Source organism: Trachurus japonicus, chromosome 14 (genome assembly GCF_045865225.1).
Source record: "Trachurus japonicus isolate A0001 chromosome 14, Traja_1.0".
Classification (NCBI taxonomy): domain Eukaryota; kingdom Metazoa; phylum Chordata; class Actinopteri; order Carangiformes; family Carangidae; genus Trachurus; species Trachurus japonicus.
In genome coordinates this window covers 2753702-2775361 of record NC_140920.1, presented here as the reverse complement: position 1 = coordinate 2775361, position 21660 = coordinate 2753702, and the positions used below count along the sequence as shown (strand labels likewise).

The window sequence follows — 21660 nt, the reverse complement described above, 5'->3', positions numbered from 1 at the left end:
AAGTGAGCTATTTATATTTTCTAATGATAACATTAAACATTTACACAACTAACAGTGACGAAAATGATTAAAATACTGTAATTAGCGCAGGCATTCACGAACGTTTGTTTGACGTTGCCTAGGAGATCTGAGCCAAATCTTGCGAGAGTGCGTTGTTGAGACAGAGACAGGTCTGGAACTAAGTTAATTTTCTCCTGAATTGTTCGTCTAAAAATTGCCATTTTCGTGTCAAACTGTTCAGAAGAGATGTGTCTTGTGACAGATGAGTCCAATATTTACTTTGAGGCGAAGAGACTAACTTCACTAACATCCGCGGTATCATCCAAGTAATGCATCACGCCGAGATTTACTCTGTGCTGATTGGTCAGACTCAAAGCAGGATGTGACGCTAAGAGAAAGGGGTTAGGGTTAGGGTTAATAAGCGGCATTTTAAAAACCCAACATTACTAAAAACACGAGACGGCCGTAAAAAAGAAAGAGAAGTCAGTAAAAGACGAGAGAAGCAGTACAGTAGGCCTGGTTAAAAAAGAAAAAAAAGTGTGATAACAGTTTCAAATTCTCCAGAATAGGTCCAACACAATTAGTTTTAACATAGAACATCACATTTACTGTAGAAATATGAAAAACGGGGGGCGGTGTTTAGCTCAGTTGGTAGAGCAGCCGCCCCATGTGTTTCCTGTCTCTCTCTGGACTCTCCTGTACATTAAAGGCAAAACAGAGCCCCAAAAATATACTTAAAAAAAAAAGAAATATGAAAAACAGTCAAACAGACACACAGCTGGGAGCGGTGGGAACATCTGGACCGGCTGTAGAAGTGGAAATGCAGTGGAGAACATCTGGCGAGGTGGTTTTCATCATTAGCATCAACGTTTTACCTTATTTTACCTTCATTATAGCAGCAATGAGAGAAAGACAAGGAAGAGACAGAAGGAAGGAAGGAGGGGAAGAGAAGGGGTCAGGGGTCGTTTGAACCTGGGCCGCTGCTGCAGTTTTAGGTCTGAGCGTGTGTGTGTGTGCATGTTTTTTAGTATGTTTTTATTTGAATTTGTATCATAAGTATTTTACTGTATTTATTTTTTGCACCCCGCACTTTCTTTCTCTCTCCTCTCTTGGATTCATTTGCCTTTGTTACTGCTGTAGGCTATTGTATATTATATATTGTATGGATGTTTTACATGGCAGCTGTCTTAACTGGTGGGACAAATAAAGTTTTTTTGATTTGATTTGATTTGGAGTACACCACCTCCTCTCTTCCTCTTCCTCTTCTCCTCCTCTCCTCTTCCTCCTCCTCTCATCCTCTCCCTCCTCCTCTTCCTCCTCCTCCTCTTCCTCCTCATCCTTTTCCTCCCCCCTCCTCCTCTCCTCCTCTTCCTCCTCCTCTTCCTCCTCCTCTTTTCCTCCTCCTCTCCTCCTCCTACTCCTCCTCTCTTCCTCTCCTCTTTTCCTCCTCCTCCTCTCCTCCTCCTCTCTTCTTCCTCCTCCTCTCTTCCTCTCCTCTTTTCCTCCTCCTCCTCTCCTCCTCCTCTCTTCTTCCTCCTCCTCTCCTCCTCCTCTTCCTCCTCTCCTCCTCTTCCTCCTCCTCTTCCCCTCCTCTCCTCCCCCTCTTCCTCTTTCTCTTCCTCTCTTCCCCCCCCTCCTCTCCCTCCTCCTCCTCCTCTCCTTCTCCTCTCCTCATCCTCCTCTTCTTCCTCCTCCTCCTCTCTTCCTCTTTTCCTCCTCCTCTTCTTCCTCCTCCTCTCTTCCTGTCCTCTTCCCCCTCCTCTCCTCCTCTTCCCCCCTTCTCCTCCTCTTCTTCCTCCTCTCCCCCTCCTCTTCCTCCTCCTCTCCTCTCCTTATCTCCTCCTCTTCCTCCTCCTCCTCTCTTCCTCCTCTCCTCCTCCTCCTCCTCCTCCTCTTCCTCCTCCTCTCCTCCTCCCCCTCCTCTTCTTCCTCCTCTCCTCCTCTTCCTCTTCTTCCTCCTCTTCCTCCTCCTCCTTCTCTCCTCTCCTCCTCTTCCTCCTCCTCTTCTCTTCCTCCTCCTCCCTCCTCCTCCTCTTCCTCCTCTCCCTCTTCCTCCTCTTCCTCTCTTCCTCCTCCTCCTCTCCTCTTCCTCCTCCTCTTCTCTCCTCCTCCTCTTCCTCTCCTCTTTCTCCTCCTCTTCCTCCTCCTCTCCTCATCCTCTTTTCCTCCTCCTCTTCCTCCTCCTCTCCTCCTCCTCTTCTCTTCCTCCTCCTCTTCTCTTCCCCCTCCTCCTCTCCTCTCCTCTTCTTCCTCTTCCTCCTCTTCCTCCTCTCTTCCTCCTCTCTTCCTCCTCCTCCTCTCCTCCTCCTCCTCCTCTCCTCTCTTCCTCCTCTCCTCTCTTCCTCTTCTTCTCCTCTTCCTCTCCTCCTCCTCTCCTCCTCCCTCTCCTCCTCCCCCTCCTCTCCTCCTCCTCTTCCTCCTCTCCTCTCCTCCTCCTCCTCCTCCTCCTCCCCCTCCTCCTCCTCCTCCTCCTCCTCCTCCTCATTGGCTCAGACAGGAACAGGAAGTGTCTGCTGCTCCGTTGCTGCGGCGACGACGCTAATAAGCGGTGACACTGCAGCCTGGTGAGGGCAGGAAGGATTAGAGGAACCAAAATAACTCACTTCTTCTCTCTCTAACTGGCTGTGTGTGTGTGTGTGTGTGTGTGTGTGTGTGTGTGTGTGTGTGTGTGAGGAAACGTTTAACACAGCTTCTTGCTAAAATGGTCATATAGGGAGCTTAGTCCATAAGATACTTTATTTATCCCCATAGAAGAATTACTGTAGCCAACAACACATTAAAACAATAGGTAGGTGCCAAGGTGCACTGTGCATACAAGTTACAAATTGATTTATTTAAAGGGATATTTCAACATTTTTGTCAAATTTGCCTATTGCCTTAATCCCAGTAGGTTCGTTACCTTTAATTGTCGGTGCAAGCTATTTTGAGATCGGCTGGGCAGAGACATGAGCTCTGCACGGCGTGCTGTATTTCCGGACTTTCCCTCATCAAATACACAATCCAACAACTCCACAACGCTCTGGTGGACAAGTTGTGAGCTGCACATTCACCACGCTATGAGATAATAACACAACGTTACCAGACAGAGTTGTTTTAGAGGTAAATACAGAGACTGTTAATGAAAAACTGTCCCTGAAGGCAACGCGCATCAGTGGTTTTGCATGAATTTCCCTCTAAAACAACTCTGTCTGGTAACGTTGTGTTATTATCTCATAGCGTGGTGAATGTGCAGGTCACAACTTGTCCACCAGAGCGTTGTGGAGTTGTTGAATTGTGTAGTGTATTTTGATGAGGGAAATACGAAAGTACCGTGCAGCTCACGTCTCTGCCCCACCGATCTAAAAACAGCTTGCATCGACAATTAATGGTAATAAACCTACTCCTAAAACTACAGGGATTATGGCAATATATAGGAGGCAAATTTGTAAAAAAAAATGTTGAACTATCCCTTTAAGAGGAATAAAATAGCAGAAAGTGCATTCAGAGTTTGAGAACATTGCACATAACCAAAACTTGATAAATAATAAACACCACACAGCGATATGTGAATGTGAATCTGTTTATCAGTTTATCGACTCTTACTGACTGTTTTCATGTCGGTCGGTGTTCGGTCTCGTCTGCAGAAAGAAGATAAAAGTCCAAAAAATAGTTTAAAGTTTCTTTCTCGTGTCTAATCTGATTCTCTCCATCCTCTCTTTCTCTCTCTCTGTCAGATTACCTGTGCAACCCGGAGGAAAACGTCTTCAACATTGACTTCACCAGGTTCAAGATCAGAGACATGGAGACGGGCACGGTGCTGTTTGAGATCACCAAGCCTCCGTCCACAGGTGACACTTCTTTGTACATAAAGGGACATTGTGTAACTTCTCCTGTTATCTATTCAGGAAAATCGATTATTTGGTTCTTCAGTCTGTTTTTCATTAACCAGTAATCCCCCCCCCATCAACAAACTGAAAAAAGTGTTCCTTTCAGCTCTGAATGAGCCATTCATATCATTCATATCTACATGGAGCGGGTAAGCTCGGTGCTGCTGCCATGTGGTGTCGCCATGTTTTTACGTTCAGTGCACTGCAAAAACTCAAAATCTTTCCAAGAATATTTGTCTTATTTCTTGTCAAAATGTCTCATTTCTAGTCAAAACTAATCTCTTTCCACTTAAAATAAGACTCATCACCTAAAAATTAACTTGTCTTTAGATCATTTTCACTTGTTTCAAACTCATTTTCACTTGAAATAAGTAGAAAAATCTGCCAGTGAAAGCATGTTTTTCTTTCTTATTACAAGCACAAAAAACTTGCTTTCACTGGCAGATTTTTCTACTTATTTCAAGTGAAAATTTGTTTGAAACAAGTGAAAATGATCTAAAAACAAGCTACTTTATAGGTGGTGAGGTGGTAAGAGGTTAGTTTTGACTGGAAATGAGACATTTTGACAAGAAATAAGACAAATATTCTTGGAAAGAGTTTGAGTTTTTGCAGTGCACGGAAACTCAGCGGCTCAGGTGGAGGTGGCGTCTGTGAAAAGTCACCGCGGTAACGCAGTGAGGAGGAATGGAGCGTTACACTGATGCTGCATTCACCTGCAGTCGGGCAGACGGCCGTCACTAACAAACCAGATGTCATTTTAGTCACAGAAGTCCAGAGAAAGCCGGTAAAACAATAACACATCGCCATGACAACATATCATCACGTGTATTGTTTTGCCTCGTGCTGACGGACCACTTGTTTACATAGAGGCTTGTTTATGCCGTTACGGGCAGCGGCTGTCGTCCGTCTGCCGTCCGCCCAATTTCAGGTGAATGCAGCATGAAAATACGATTCAGTTGCTTGAGATATACAACCGCAACGCTAGATGGGAGGAATTCCTACACAATGTACCTTTTAATTAAACTACACCAGACACTGGATAAATGTCAGATTTATCATTGATATTGTTTTTATTACACTGCAAAAACTCAAAATCTTTCCAAGAATATTTGTCTTATTTCTTGTCAAAATGTCTCATTTCTAGTCAAAACTAATCTCTTTCCACTTAAAATAAGACTCATCACCTAAAAATTGACTTGTTTTTAGATAATTTTCACTTGTTTCAAACTCATTTTCACTTGAAATAAGTAGAAAAATCTGCCAGTGAAAGCAAGTTTTTTGTGCTTGTTATAAGGAAGAAAAACTTGCTCCACTGTCAGATTTTTCTACTTATTTCAAGTGAAAATATGCTTGAAAGAAGTAAAAAGTGTCTAAAAACAAGCTACTTTTTATGTGATGAGTCTTATTTTAAGTATAATGAGATTTATTTTGACTAGAAATTACATTTTGACTAGAAATAAGACAAATATTCTTGGTAAGATTTTGAGTTTTTGCAGTGTGAAACAGAATGTGTTATATTTACTGTTATATATACTGTTATATTTAATCCACATCTTACTGTAGATAAAGCAGGAGAAAAGAGAGAAATCGACCCGAACGCCGGCCGCTTCGTCCGTTACCAGTTCACCCCGGCTTTCCTCCGGCTGCGGCAAGTTGGAGCCACGTAAGTGAGAGAAAGAACACGTGCAAATCTTTATTTATATACACACATGGACGCCAAACTCAACTTTCTTTCTTTCTTTCTTTCTTTCTTTCCAGCGTGGAGTTCACCGTCGGCGACATGCCCATAGAAAACTTCAGGATGATCGAGAGACATTATTTCAGAGAGAAGCTGCTCAAGAGCTTCGACTTTGAGTTCGGCTTCTGCATGCCGGCGAGCAAGAACACCTGCGAACACATCTACGAGTTCCCGCCGCTGTCCGAGGACATCAGTAAGTCTCATCAATCAATCAATCAATCAATCAATCAATCAATCAATCAATCAATCAAGTGTCAATACTTTGCAAAAATGTTCACAATGTTAACATATTTTTTGCAATCGCTAAAAGTAAAGCATTGTAATATTAAAGGGATAGTAGCATTTTTTAAAAGTGGGGTTGTATGATCTACAAATAGCCCCTAAGTACTTTAATTGCAGTAGAAGACTCTCTGCACTCCTCCCGTTAGCAACGCCAGCCCATAATAGCCCTGCCCAGAGATTTACAACATACATTGTTGTGAACAGACCCAAAGAAACGGCCTATTTTTGTGGCCTAAAAGAGGTTTTACCTGAAAAAAAATACACAGTTCCAGGCTATAATATAATTTTTTCCAGCCCTTCAAAGTTCAGGAAAAACGCTGTTTTTATTTGGACCGAACCAACTGCTGATCAGCGGGTGCTAACCCTGGGCGGAGGGATACGTGAGTTGGTTAGGTCCAAATAAAAACTGTGTTTTTCCTGCACTTTGAAGGGCTGGAAAAAATGATATTATAGCGAACAATGGAACTGTGTTTTTTTTTTTCACGTAAAACCTCTTTTAGTCCGTGAAAATAGGCCGTTTCTTTGGGTCTGTTCACAACACTGTATGTTGTAAATCTCTGGGCAGGGCTATTATGGGCTGGCGTTGCTAACGGGAGGAGTGCAGAGAGTCTTCTACTGCAATTAAAGTACTTAGGGGCTATTTGTAGATCATACAACCCCACTTTAAAAAAATGATACTATCCCTTTAAGGTGAGGGGAAGTGTCATCTGGTCCTAGCTGCAGTTATACAGGTGTCAGTTTATTAGATACACCTTAAAATATATGTTATTTTGGATACTAGTACAACAATAAATCCTTTTCATTTGATATATTTCCTTTTGAAGCCTCCCTAAGGACAACATAAAAAGGAAAACACATCCAAGATTTTCTGCGTTCTGAAACCCACAATTTATACAGTAGTTTCCACAGCGAAATCTTGACATAGGCCTACACAACCTTTCAGTAGGTCTTAGCGTACCGTAGCCAATATGGTTCAAAAGTAAAATCTGCTGTAAACAATTTGTACCCATCGCATAAAGGACTGTGTAATTTCTCGTGCTTCATATCAGACAATATGGTAACACTTAAGTACACACTATTAAACATTAGCGATCAATTCAAAAAAACAATTCTAGAAAAAAGTGGTAAAACTTCTCAATAAAGTTTTTTAAAAATTCTAGAAAACATAGTGGTATAGAAATGTCTTTAAAGGGACAACGAGGAGTTTTGGAAAAGCGAAGCGTTTTCACACTACATTTATGAGCCTCCGCACCGTGAAATTCTTTGACCGGCACAAGACGGACTCATGTTTTCATTCATCAAGAATTAAAGTCAGAGGTTGGAAGACGATCACATACCGTCGTAGTTCCCACCATAAACGGAGATTCGGCGGCGTTATTCTCATGACTCGCCACGAAACCGAAAGTAAAGAAACGCTGGTCGGCTCGCCCAGCATTTCCACCACCACTAATAATAACAAAATAACCATAGAGACAAAACCATAGATTTATCTAAAATGGAGCCATTAACAAGTGGTAACGTAGATTCATCCACATTAATATCAGACTTTTTTATAACCAAATAGAAACTCCTCATTGTCCCTTTAAAAAAAAAGAAGTAGAATTTCTCAAAAAAAAATTAAAAATTCAGTAAAAAGTGGTAAAATTTCAAGAAAAAGTTGGGGACCCCCTTGAACCCACTCAAGGACCCCTGGGGGTCCCCGGACCTCACGTTGAGAACCACTGGTTTAGCCTACACTCATTAATAAACAATGAGTAGAATAAATGCTGAAAGATTCCTTTATTGATCCTCCCTCAGATTTGTCTCAAGGCCTCGTGGATACAACATGATTTTATTATTAATTTATTTATTTATTTATTTATTTATTTATTTTTTTCTGTGTGTTGACAGTCAGAGAGATGGTGCTGCACCCGTACGAGACGCAGTCCGACAGCTTCTACTTTGTGGACAATAAGCTGGTGATGCACAACAAGGCAGACTACTCGTACAACGGCGGGACATAAGAGACGACACGCACACACACACACACACACACACACACACACACACACACACACCAGCAACGAGGGACAAGGTGGACAAGTACGGACTGAACAGAGGACAACTGGTGTGGGCTTATCATCCTCTCTTTCTCTCTTCCTCTTCTATCTCTTTCTCTGTTTCCTCCTGCGGCCGAGAGAAAACCATCCAGAAAACACCCATATACAGATGTGTGTGTGTGTGTGTCTGTAAAAGAAAAGCCTCGTTCACACCAAACACACACAAAGGATTTAAAGAAAAAAAAAAAGAAGAAAGAAGTGTGTTTGAAACCAGCAAGTGAGCAACTTTTTTTGGCGAGTGGAAGGAAAGGAAACACCGGACGACTCTTCGTTCTCTCGCCACGTTGTGAAGTGTAAAAAGTCTAAAAAAATATCAAATAATGATAGAAATTATTTTTATTTTTATTTCATTCCTGTAGATGTTAGGGAAAATCAAATCTTGTGTTTTTTTTTAGGAACGTGCACTGCAAAAACTCAAAATCTTACCAAGAATATTTGTCTTATTTCTAGTCCAAATGTCATTTCTAGTCAAAACTAATCTCATTATACCTAAAATATGTATATTTATACATAGTATACATAAAAAAGTACCTTGTTTTTAGACACTTTTGACTTATTTCAAGTCTATTTTCATTTGAAATACATGTACGTAGAAAAATCTGATAGTGGAGCAAGTTTTTCTTCCTTCCACTGGGAGATTTTTCTACTTATTTCAAGTGAAAATGAGTTTTAAACAAGTGAAAATGATCTAAAAACAAGTTCCTTTTTTAGGTGATGAGTCTTATTTAAGTGGAAAGAGAAAGATTTTGAGTTATTGCAGTGTGGAAGGACGAGTGTGGAGGATTTAGTGACATCTAGTGGCGAGATTGTAAAATTACAACCGGCGAAGAGTGAAGGAGCATCGACTGTACATGTACTGTATGTACGGTGGCCTTGAGGTGACCAAAAATATGTTTTTGTTTGTTTTGTTTTGTCCATTGTGGGCTCCTGTAGAAACAAGTAGACAGGTAACATGACGACTCTGGTTCACCTTGTACATATGAGGTTTATTATAAGCTAATAGAAAAACAGTGCGTCTGAGTCAATAGATGCTGTAATAAATCCTTCACATTAGTTCTTAAGAAATTATTTCTCAGCGAGTGTGTGTGTGAATGCTTCCTGGAGTGTGTGTGTGTGTGTGTGTGTTCACTGCAAAAACTCCAAATCTTATCAAGAATATTTGTCTTATTTCTTGTCAAAATGTCTCATTTCTAGTCAAAACTAATCTTTTTCCACTTAAAATAAGACTCATCACCTAAAAATCTACTTGTTTTTAGATAATTTTCACTTGTTTGTAATAAGGAAGAAAAACTTGCTCCACTATCAGATTTTTCTACTTATTCCAAGTGAAAATCTGCTTGAAAGAAGTAAAAAGTGTCTAAAAACAAGCTACTTTTTAAATGTGATGAGTCTTATTTTAAGTATAATGAGATTTGTTTTGACTAGAAATGACATTTTGACTAGAAATAAGACAAATATTCTTGGTAAGATTTTGAGTTTTTGCAGCGTTTCTGTATTTTGCATTGCAAAAACTCAAAATCTTTCCAAGAATATTTGTCTTATTTCTTGTCAAAAGGTCTCATTCATGGTCAAAACTAATCTCTTTCCCCTTAAAATAAGAGTCATCACGTTAAAAACAACTTGTTTTTAGATAATTGCACTTGTTTCAAACAAATTTTCACTTGAAATAAGTATAAAAATCTGCCACTATCAGATTTTTATACTTATTTCAAGTGAAAGAAGTAAAAAGTGTCTAAAAACAAGCTACTTTTTAATGTGATGAGTCTTATTCTAAGTAGAATTAGATTAGTTTTGACTAGAAATTACCTTGTGACTAGAAATAATACGAATATTCTTGGTAAGATATTTGAGTTTTTGCAGTGTTTCTGTACTTTGTATATGACTCTCTGTACTGAATGTGTCGGAGCATGATTTACTGGTCTGGTAGAAATATATGAATTTACTGTAAATGTCAGTAATAACGTGGTTCATCTGGTTTTAAAAACGGTTCAAATAGATTTCCAAAACAAAACAGAAAAAAACATCTGTTATAGCACATTTTCTACACTGGTAAGCAGTAGTTGAGTCATTCTGACTTTATGAAACCTGTTTCCTACGTATTTCCTTATTAATCCTGTGTTCCTTCCTTAGAGCTCAGAGTTGTGTAACCTGTATTAACAATAGGGCGTACGCGTTTATTGACTTGGATCAAAGCACACAGCTCCACAAAGACAACAATAAGGAAACAGTGAGCTGAACAGACCATAAACTTACTTCGTCATCTCTCTCTCTCTCTGTGTGTGTGTGTGTGCATGTGAGTGTGTACTGTATAAACTGTTCTTGTCCAGCCTCATGTCATGTTGCTTTGTGTTTTTTTTTTTTTAGACCATAAAAAGAAGTCGTTTGTTGAACTTTGTCAACCCTATCTGTCCAAGTTCGAGCTTTTAATAACCGTTTTTTTTTGCAAAGTCTTCATGTGGGAGAGAAGAAAAAAAGGAAAATGTGGAGGAAGATACAATGGGGAATGTAGCAGAAGTCTTTTTTTTTCTTTTTTAAAAAGGGCAAATCATCCTGAAATTTCTGTTTTAATGTCTACACTGCAAAAAATCCAAAATCTTACCAAGAATATTTGACTTATTTTTAGTCAAAATGTCATTTCTAGTCAAAACAAATCTCATTATACTTAAAATAAGACTCATCACATTAAAAAGTAGTTTGTTTTTAGACACTTTTTTACTTCTTTCAAGCACATTTTCACTTAAAATAATCTGATAGAGGAGCAAGTTTTTATTTCTTATTACAAGCACCAAAAACTTGCTTTCACTGGCAGATTTTTCTACTTATTTCAAGTGAAAATGTGTTTGAAACAAGTGAAAATGATCTCAAAACAAGTTACTTTTTAGGTGATGAGTCTTATTTTAAGTGGAAAGAGTTTAGTTTTGACTAGAAATGAGACATTTTGACAAGAAATAAGACAAATATTCTTGGAAAGATTTGGAGTTTTTGCAGTGTACATGTGTTGTGCTGACTGTATTTCTAATTTCTCATCCTCCATCCATCCATCCATTATTTCCACAATTGACACAATTACAGTCAGTTTCGGACCTGAGTGTGTTGATCTGCTGTAAATTCAAGGGCATTTTTTTTATTGCACAGATCACACAGGAAAGAAAAATTAAGCAACTGAACTGTTTTTGCCTCTAAATTGTAATATGCACACTGGGCTTTTTATCTGTGCTGCTGTGCTGCACAACAACCTACGGTACTCAAACAGTATCCAGATGAAGAATCTCCGGCTTTATTTCCAACATATCATACATACACTGCAAAAACTCAAAATCTTACCAAGAATATTTGTCTTATTTCCAGTCAAAATGTCTTATTTCTAGTCAAAATAAATGTCATTATACTTAAAATAAGATGCATCACGTGGAAAAGTAGCTTGTTTTTAGACACTTTTTACTTCTTTCAAGCATATTTTCGCTTGAAATAAGTTGAAAAATCTGACAGTGGAGCAAGTTTTTCTTCCTTATTACAAGCACAAAAAACTTGCTTTAACTGGCAGATTTTTCTACTTATTTCAAGTGAAAATTAGTTTGAAACAAGTGAAAATGATCTAAAAACAAGTTAATTTTTGGTGATGAGTCTTATTTTAAGTGGAAAGAGATTAGTTTTGACTAGAAATGAGACATTTTGACAAGAAATAAGACAAATATTCTTGGACAGATTTTGAGTTTTTGCAGTGTACTGTCCTGGTTCAATTGCACTTGAAAAACCAGTTGAGAGATTCAACTTAAAAACTGCAGTAAAACTCCACCCATCTGTCTGTTCAAAACGCTGCAAATCATTCGCAAAGAAGAGAAAAAAAAACATAAAAAAAACATCTGTATTTGTGACAGATGTGGATGAAAGGAAATTATTACTTGAATGCACTGCAAAAACTCAAAATCTTTCCAAGAAAATTTGTCTTATTTCTCGTCAAAATGTCTAATTTCTAGTCAAAACTAATCTCTTTTCACTTAAAATAAGACTAATCACCTAAAAATTTACTTGTTTTTAGATCATTTTCACTTGTTTCAACAAATTTTGACTTGAGTTAAGTAGAAAAATCTGCCAGTGAAAGCAAGTTTTTTGTGCTTTTGTGCATAAGAAAGACTAAAACTTGCTCCACTATCAGATTTTTCTACTTATCTCAAGTGAAAATCTGCTTGAAAGAAGTAAAAAAGTGTCTAAAAACAAGCTACTTTTTATATGATGAGTCTTATTTTAAGTAGAATGAGATTTGTTTTGACTAGAAATGACATTTTGACTAGAAATAAGACAAATATTCTTGGTGAGATTTTGAGTTTTTGCAGTGTGAAACCTGTTTGATTGAGATTGATTGTCCCTCGAGGCGATTAACAAACTGAATGACTCTGTTCTTTTTGTTGCTGATTGTTGAGTTTTACGAGGAGCAAAGGTCGAGAGAGACAAAAATTAATAAACGTGCGGCTAAACGTTGTTGTGAAACGGGACGAGACGGGATTACGGGCTCAGATTTGACTTGAATGTTTTACAGTGGAAAGACTTGAAGAAGACGACGTCGTGCGTAGAGCAGATTTATTTATGATCGATTGTGACTCGTGTGTGTACAAATTGCTTTGAATTGATGTAAAGTTTTTGAACAATTCAAATGTCAGTGTGACTGAACAAAAGTGAAATAAATAAAGATTTATGGGACTTTTTTTGAAATAGCTCAGTGTGTTGACTCTTTATATTGTATGAATCCCCATTAGCTGTCACCATGGCGACCACTAATCTTCCTGGCGTCCATAGGGAACATAAAGTAGGAATACATACAGTCATATATTCCAATTATAACTACACTTCACATATAATAAACACTTATAATAAAAACAACAATACACATGTACAGTACACACGCACGCACACACACACACACACATCAGTGTATACATGCATACTACCACAATGCATATCAAAAACATCACAATTCATATATATAATGTATTAATACCCTACATTTGTTATATATTTTCTGTCACTTCTATCATAATAATCCTAATTTTAATACCAATAATGAATTCCCAGTCATACGGTCGGTTTGCTGCATTAAAGGGATAGTTCACCCACAGTTCAAAAATGTGAAATGAGGGGAAAACAGTGACTTCTAGCATTCCCATTCTATTATTTATCTATGAAATAATTTTAATAATATTTATGAATGTGAAACTCTTGAAACTCTTGCAATATGTATATATATAAAAGAATAATTATAAAGCTATGGAAACCAAACAGATTTTACTTTAAAGCGATTACACACTTGTGCAAATATATTCATTGGTAGTATATTCAGATTTTGCCAATAAACCTTGACAAATATTGCACACACTAGACCTTTAAAGGGATAGTTCAACCAAAATTCAAATTTCATTACTCATTATCTCCTCCCCCTCATGTGGACTAAGGGCTGGGAGAAGTTTCAGAGTCCTCCGTGGCTTCTCTGAGTTACAGGGGGTCTCGGCGTAGCAGTTCATGTCCATATGACGGTTGCAAACGGATACCAACTGTCTTCGTAACAAAAAGACACACCAAAAAACATCCAAATACCTCCATGCTGCTCGTATGTAATGTCCCTCTTGTATTGAAGCCCCGACATGAGAAATTGTTCCGCCGGGATTTGCACTGACAAGCTTAAAATATAGACTTCTTTAATTTTTTTCAGAACAATTTCTCATGTTGGGGCTTCAATACAAGACGGACATTACAGACGAGCAGCATGGAGGTATTTGGATGTTTTTTGGTGTGTCTTTTTGAATGAATAATAATAATAATAATAATAATAAATTTTATTTAGAAAGCGCCTTTCACGCCACTCAAGGACACTTTACAGCAGTTAAAATCATCAAAAACACAGAATAAATCATCAATAAATAATACCAAAACAAAACACACAGCACGGAATAGACAACATTAAAAAGCACAAAATAAACAACAATAAACACATCAGTAAGAATGAATAATGAAGAGAGCAAATAAATAAAACTGTGCAGAATAAAAGGGAAGTGTTAGGGTGAGGGGTGGGGTGGATAGGCAATTTGAAACAGGTGGGTTTTGATTTTTGTTTTGAAAAGAGGGAGAGAGTCAATGTTACGGATGTGAGATGGTAAAGAATTCCAGAGTCGGGGAGCAGAGCGACTGAAAGCTCTGCTCCCCATGGTGCTGAGGAGAGCAGGGGGGACAGTGAGGTGGAGAGAGGAGGAAGATCTGAGGGAGCGTGCTGGAGTGGCAATGTGGAGAAGATCAGACAAGTATGGAGGGGCGAGGTTGTGGATAGCTTTGAAAGTATACAGAAGGATTTTGAATTGGATTCGTAATGTGACCGGGAGCCAGTGAAGTTGCTGTAGGATGGGAGTGATATGGTGGGAAGAAGGGGTTTTGGTGATGACACGTGCAGCAGAGTTTTGAACCAGTTGAAGCTTATGGAGAGACTTGTGAGGGAGACCAAAGAGGAGCGAGTTGCAATAATCAAGACGGGAGGTGACGAGGCTGTGGACAAGGATGGAGGCGGTGTTGGGAGTGAGGGAGGGACGGAGTCGATTGATATTACGTAAATGAAAGTAGGCAGCCCGAGTGGTGTTATTGATGTGAGATTTGAATGATAGAGTGCTGTCAAGGATGACACCCAGACTCTTAACCTGAGGGGAGGGGGAAACTGAGGAACTGTCGATAAGAAGGGGGAAACGGTCAATTTTGGATAGTGTAGATTTGGTGCCAACTAGAAGGATTTCTGTTTTATCACTGTTTAATTTGAGGAAGTTGGAAGTGAACCAGGATTTGATTTCGGTTAAGCAGGTGATGAGGGAAGAGGGTGGGAGTGCGGAGTTTGGTTTACTGGAAAGGTAGAGCTGGGTGTCATCCGCGTAGCAGTGGTAATGGATGTTATATTTACGGAAGATGGTGCCAAGGGGGAGGAGATAAGTGATGAAGAGAAGGGGCCCCAGGACAGAGCCCTGGGGCACACCTGTAGTGACTGGGGAGGGGTCAGACTTAAATGATTTGAGCTGGATGAACTGAGTGCGGCCTGAGAGATAGGAGTGGAACCAGTGAAGGGGGGTGTGGGTGATGCCGATGGAGGAGAGTCTATGAAGGAGGATGGGGTGGGAAATGGTGTCAAAAGCTGCACTTAGGTCGAGGAGGATGAGGATGGAAAGTGAACCGGAATCAGCTGCAGTGAGAAGATCGTTGGTGATTTTTATGAGTGCAGTTTCGGTGCTGTGGCGGGGGCGGAAACCAGATTGAAAAGGGTCATAGAGGGAGTTTTGAGTTAAGTGGGTGTGTAATTGGGTGGCGACTATTTTTTCAAGGATTTTGGATATGAAAGGTAGGTTGGAGATGGGGCGGAGATTATTGTAGTTGTTGGGGTCTAAGCCAGGTTTTTTCAGAATAGGGGTGATAGCTGCAGTTTTGAGGGGTGAGGGAACAGTTCCAGTGGTGAGTGAAGAGTGAATGATGGCAGATATGAGGGGAAGCACAGAGGGGAGACAAGATTTGACAAGGGTGGTGGGAAGGGGGTCAAGCTGACAGGTAGAGGGTTTGGATTTACGGATGAGGTCATAGATTTGAAGGTCAGTGGGAGGTTGGAAACTAGAGAAGTGCTGACAGTGTGGCAGAGGTGCTGGTGGGAGGAGAGGAAGTGCAGGTGGGAGAGAGGGAAGTGAGTCTGAATCTAAGTGTTGGTGAATGATGGAGATTTTGTCATTGAAAAACTGCATTAGGGAGTTACAGGTGTCAGTTGAATAGAGGTGGGGAGGTAAGGAGTCAGGTGGCTGGAGAGTTCTATTGAGCAGTGTGAACAGTGATCTGGTGTTTCCTTCATTGGAGATAATCTGAGCGGAGTAGTGGTTTGTTTTGGCTTGGATGATTGAGTCCTTGTAATGGCGTATGTGGGTTATGTACATTTCTTTGTGAATGGTGAGTCCAGTTTTCTTATAGAGTCGTTCCAGTTGGCGGCCTTTAGTTTTCATGGAGCGGAGATGAGGGGTATACCAGGGGGCAGTTGTGGAGAAGGAGACAGAGCGTGTTTTGAGGGGAGCGAGGGAGTTGAGGATGTTGCTTAGACTTGTGTTGTAGAGGGTTGTCATTTCGTCAGAGGTGGTAGAACAGTCCGGGATCAGAATAGTGTCAATGTTGGAGCAGAGAGTGTCAATGTTGATGTTCTTTAAGTTCCGGAATGAAATGAAGCGTGGTGACTTGATTCTTGAGAGGCAGAGTGCAGTGCTAAAAGAGATGAGGAAATGGTCACTCACATGGAGATCGTCAGCTGTGCAGTTGGAGGGGGTGAGGCCAGAGCAGCAGATTAGGTCCAGAGTGTGTCCTTTTGTGTGTGTTGGGAAGTTGATGAATTGATGGAGTCCAAAACTGTCCAGGCATGATGAAAAGTCTCTGGTGAGGGGTGAATTAATGTTGTCCATGTGTATATTGAAGTCCCCTAGTAATATGATGTTTGGTGATAGAGTGGATAGATGGGTGAGTAAGATGGCAAAGTCATTTAAGAAGTCACTGTGGGGCTTGGGAGGGCGGTAGAAAGTGGCAATGATGGTGGGAGTGGGTCCAGGGAGTGTAAGTGCAAGATGTTCAAATGAGGAGAAGACAGGCAGTGACTGTGGCAGGACTTTCCATTTCTTATGGTGAATGACTGCAATACCTCCCCCACGGCCGTGGCTACGGGGGTGGGAGAGGTAAGTAAAGTCCGGTGGGGTGGAGTCGTTCAGTGAGGAGAAGTCATTTGGTTGTTGCCAGGTTTCAGTCAAACAGAGGAAGTCGAGCTTGCGGTCAGTGAGGAGGTCATGGATGAGGTGTCCTTTGTTTGTAAGTGAGCGGATGTTGAGAAGTCCAAAGCTGACAGATGAGTTATCATATTTGGTGTGAGTGGAAGCCAGCATAGATGGGCTGGCTAGTACAGAGTGATTAACAGTCCGGGTGGTGTTTCTGCCAGAGTGGTGTCTGTTTGTAATATGGACAGGAATAGGGAGTGGTTGGGTGTTGCTGTGGTTATTGGATAGAGTAATGATGGAGAGGCCAGCAGCTGAGGGAGACAATGACAGGTGTGGCCAGCAGGGGGAGCTCTGGGGAGAAGCTGTCGACAGTGAGTGCACCACAGAGGGAGAGGGGGGCGTGAGTGGGGGGGAAGTAAACAGTCAGTCATGTGGGAAGGAATGTACAGTGTGCTGCAGATTAGCCGCTAGCATGCGGCTACCTACGTAGCTAGGGTGTATTCCATCCGACTTAAAAAAGGATGAGCGGTTCCAGAAAAGATTAAAATTGTCCACAAAGGCAATGCTGTGAGCTTGGCACGCAGACTGGAGCCAGGTGTGCAGACTGAGGACTCGGCTGAAACGCCCACATCCACGGCCAGAAGTGGGGATGGGGCCGCTGATGAATGCAGAGAGTTCAGAGTTTTTCAGGAAATTTAAAAGTCGGATGAAGTGATTCTTCGTCAGCTCAGTCTGGCGGAGGGATGTGTCATTTGTACCGACATGGATTATAACTCTCTGGATGGAGGTTGGCAGAGTTTTCAACAGAGTGGGGAGATGTGTTAAAATGTCAAGGACCTTCGCACCGGGGAAACACCGTGTGACTGCGTTGAAAAAGCGGATGTTTTTTACGATGGAGTCACCTACAATTAAAGTCGTCGGAGGGAAAAGAGGACGTGGAGACTGCGTGACCGGAGAGGGACAGGACGATGGAGGGGAGCTCAGCCTCTCCGGGGAGGACAGTGGGGACAGGGCAGGAGGGACACGGGCCCGCTGCGGTGCAGGTGTGAAGCACGGTATTGACAGCCGGCGGGACCCGGTGAGGGAGCGCTCCGGCGCGGCAGGTGGACAGGACGGGGGCGGAGGAGCAGGCTGGGATCCCGGGGGCAAGGGGGGGAAATCGTGCAGGTCGAGGATGCTGTACTTGTTCTCCAGGTGAAGGTGGAAGACTGGAGCCTGTGGTGGAAACTTTGTTTTCCCGGTGCGGGCACTGATCTGGGACCAGTGCTCCTGGTGAGATGGAGTGGAGCTAACCGGAGCCTTAGGTTTAGCTCCGAACCTTGTCCAGGAGACGTCATGGATGAAGGGTGGAGGAGCAGCCGTGGGATCACGGTGAATGGAGACAGACTCAGGGGGTGAAGCAGGTTTCCCAGCAGCGGGCTCCGGGGGAGAGGTGGTTGCAGCGGCGGCGGCGGCAGAGGCGGCGGCGGCGGCGGCGGCAGAGGCGGCAACGGCGGTCGCAGCAGCAGCGGGGTCCGGAGGAGAGGCGGCAGGAGCGGCAGGAGCGGCGGCGGCGGCGGCGGCGGCGGGATCAGGCTCCGGTGTGCCAGTCAGGTCGGGGTGCGGAAGAGCGAAGATGATGGTGTCCAGCAGCTTCTCGTCTTCCTGGATCTGGTAGAGCCTGGAGATTCTCTTCTCCAGCTCCTGGATCTTTTCAGCCAGACAGGTGCAGTTGACACAGCCGGATGGGAGTGGAGTCATGGCTGAAACAGAGAGGACAGAGGCCAGCAGGCAGCCAACAACACCAGACGGGAGCGAACAGAGGGCAGTCTGAAATGATGACTGGACTGTGCCGTGTAGGACACTTACACACCAGGGCTCCGTAGGAGCCCGCAGCGGTGGATTAGCAGAACAATAACAGATCAGATCAACAGCACGGAGAGGAGACCTACCGGCGAGGGCCTGGGAAGAGGCCCGCTATTGGTGGAGAACTCAGGTAGGTCTTGGTTGCAAAGTTCCAGTCCGTAGCCGATGTAATCCCAGATGTTTGTTTAATCCATGGGGGCATTGATTGATGAATGTAGCCGGATACACACCGAATAAGAGACAGTTCTTGATAAAATCAGTGCCAGCGCAGTCGGGGCCTGTTTGCTAGTTGTGCAAACACTAGCCAGGTTTAAAACGCCGAAGGAGTGAAATCCACACGTCCGATTGCTAGTATATTTCACCCAGGTCAAATATATACTTAAAGCCAACCAGTTACTGAAAGTGGGTTGTCAAGAAGTTGAGATAAAAACGCTAAAACTGGGTAAAAAGGACGGTTTGCGGGAGCGACTCTGGCCGGCGGCCAGAGTCGCTCTGGCCGCCGGCCAGAGTCGCTAAGAAAAGTGGTATCCATTCTCAACCGTCATATGGACAAATACTGCTGCACGGAGCCCCGCTGTAACTCAGAGAAGCCACGGAGGACTCTGAAACTTCTCCCAGCCCTTAGTCCACATGAGGGGGAGGAGATAATGAGTGAAATTTGAATTTTGGGTGAACTATCCCTTTAAGTTCACTTTATAATGGAGTATGTTAATTTATAGGCTCCTACAGTATTTGTGTGCAGATAAATGTTAAAATATAGCAGTTGTAGTAGTTTGTAGTAGTCTATATCTGATTTTGTCAGAAAGGTTTCAGAAGCCTGTTTTTACTATACTCTTTCATTTTTGCCTCTTTTATGCAGTCCAGGCTTTTGAAAAGAGAGTAAACATATATATTGCTGCTGAATAAATCTTAAAAACTGACTTACATGAAATTTGAATTTTGGGTGAACTATCCCTTTAACTTCTACTGCGAACCAGGAAAGCCGGAAGTGCATATCCGCTACATTTGTACGTGTTGAGCAGTGAAGTGCCGGTCTAACAGCTCTGTTTTGAACCAGTTGCAATACATGTATTTCTTTCTTAGCTGCTGCTGCTGCAGACCATAATAACAGAACCGTATTAATGCAGATGACAGAAAACCAAGGACTGTATTACACTGCAAAAACTCAAAATCTTTCCAAGAATATTTGTCTTATTTCTTGTAAAAATGTCTAATTTCTAGTCAAAACTAATCTCTTTCCACTTAAAATAAGACTCATCACCTAAAAATTAACTTATTTTTAGATCATTTTCACTTGTTTCAAACAAATTTTCAATTGAAATAAGTAGAAAAATCTGCCAGTGAAATCAAGTTTTTTGTGCTTGTAATAAGAAAGAAAAACTTGCTCCACTATCAGATTATTTCAAGTGAAAATATGCTTGAAAGAAGTAAAAAGTGTCTAAAAACAAGCTACTTTTTAATGTGATTAGTCTTATTTTAAGTATAATGAGATTAGTTTTGACTAGAAATGACATTTTGACTAGAAATAAGACAAATATTCTTGATTAGATTAGAGTTTTTGCAGTGTAGGCTACTATCCATGACAATTGTTCATCCAACATTACACCAAGTAGTTTAGTTGAAAAGACCAAGAGACATTGTTCACATGATAATAAAGCTTTATTACAGTATCAGAATATATAAACAGCTCCGTTACAGTACATGAAAATGTTATGTGGAGAAAAAAAAAGAAAAAAACATCATACATCATCCTGCCGGGACATTCTGTATCTGTATCTGCAGTTTATTACATTTAACATAATAAACTGGATAGATATTGACCTCCACTCAGATTGTATATCCTACTGGCAGCCTCTTATCTCCAAGTTATCCTTCAACCAAGCGTTTCATCTGTGCTCATTGTTCACTATACAAGTAACACCTTCCCTGCTATCGACTTGTGCGTTTTTTTTCTTTCTGTGTTTCACCTTCCTCGATTTCAGTGGTAGACGTATAATACAAATAATCACTGGAGTGGATTTGTGATAATGTAAATCACCTTAATTTCATTTCTCTCCTAGATACACTGCAAAAACTCAAAATCTTTCCAAGAATATTTGTCTTATTTCTAGTCAAAACTAATCTCTTTCCACTTAAAATAAGACTCATCACCTAAAAATGAACTTGTTTTTAGATCATTTTCACTTGTTTCAAACAAAATTTCACTTGAAATGAGTAGAAAAATCTGCCAGTGAAAGCAAGTTTTTTGTGCTTGTAATAAGAAAGAAAAACTTGCTCCACTGTCAGATTTTTCTACTTATTTCAAGTGAAAATCTGCTTGAAAGAAGTAAAAAGTGTCTAAAAACAAGCTACGTTTTAATGTGATGAGTCTTATTTTAAGTAGAATGAGATTTGTTTTGACTAGAAATGATATTTTAACTAGAAATAAGACAAATATTCTTGGTAAGATTTTGAGTTTTTGCAGTGCAGTCACAAGTCAACACGTTAGATCTTGTTTCTTTTGTTGCTACAGGAACTTAAAGGTCAGGAAATAATAATTGAGGGTCAAGGCCGCGGGGGAGTGGCTTCTGGAAAGTCACCGAGCGCCGATGCCAAGACTTTATCCAGCATGTAAAAGTTTTATGCTTCGGTTTTTGCATTAAAGAAACAAGATATAGCGTGTTAATCAGTAAACTTTAGAGAGACAGAGAGAGAGAGAGGTGCAGGTGGACAGATGGTTATTACCTTTGGACAGACAAGAGTCGTGCTATCTATCTGTTTCCTCATGTTTCCAGGCGTTAATTAAAGGGATAGTTCAACATTTTGTCAAATCTGCCCATTGCCATAATCCCTATAGTCTATAGTCATAGCAGTAGGTTCGTTACCTTTAATTGTCAGTGCAAGCTATTTTTTCCCTATCAAACTCATCAAATACACAATCCAACAACTCCACAACGCTCTGGTGGACAAGTTGTGAGCTGCATATTCACCACGCTATGAGATAATAACACAACGTTACCACACAGAGTTGTTTTAGAGGGAAATTCATGCAAAACCACTGATGCACGTTGCCTTCAGGGACAGTTTTTCATCAA

The 21660-nt window shown here is 41.2% G+C and overlaps 1 protein-coding gene and 1 long non-coding RNA gene across 2 annotated transcripts in view; both read left to right on the top strand.

The window, feature by feature from the left end:
* unc119a2 (unc-119 lipid binding chaperone a2) overlaps window positions 1–7963 on the top strand; it is a 32510-nt gene extending 24547 nt beyond the window's left edge. The window contains exons 2-5 of the mRNA XM_085797057.1: window positions 3714–3827; window positions 5430–5529; window positions 5625–5797; window positions 7777–7963. Coding sequence (XP_085653183.1) covers window positions 3714–3827; window positions 5430–5529; window positions 5625–5797; window positions 7777–7889 — 500 coding nt within the window. The 3' untranslated portion in view covers window positions 7890–7963. The remainder of the gene's footprint in view (window positions 1–3713; window positions 3828–5429; window positions 5530–5624; window positions 5798–7776) is intronic.
* The window catches only part of LOC146974014 (uncharacterized), a 189253-nt gene that overhangs the window by 55242 nt on the left and 112351 nt on the right, over window positions 1–21660 (top strand). The gene's annotated exons all lie outside the window — the stretch shown is intronic.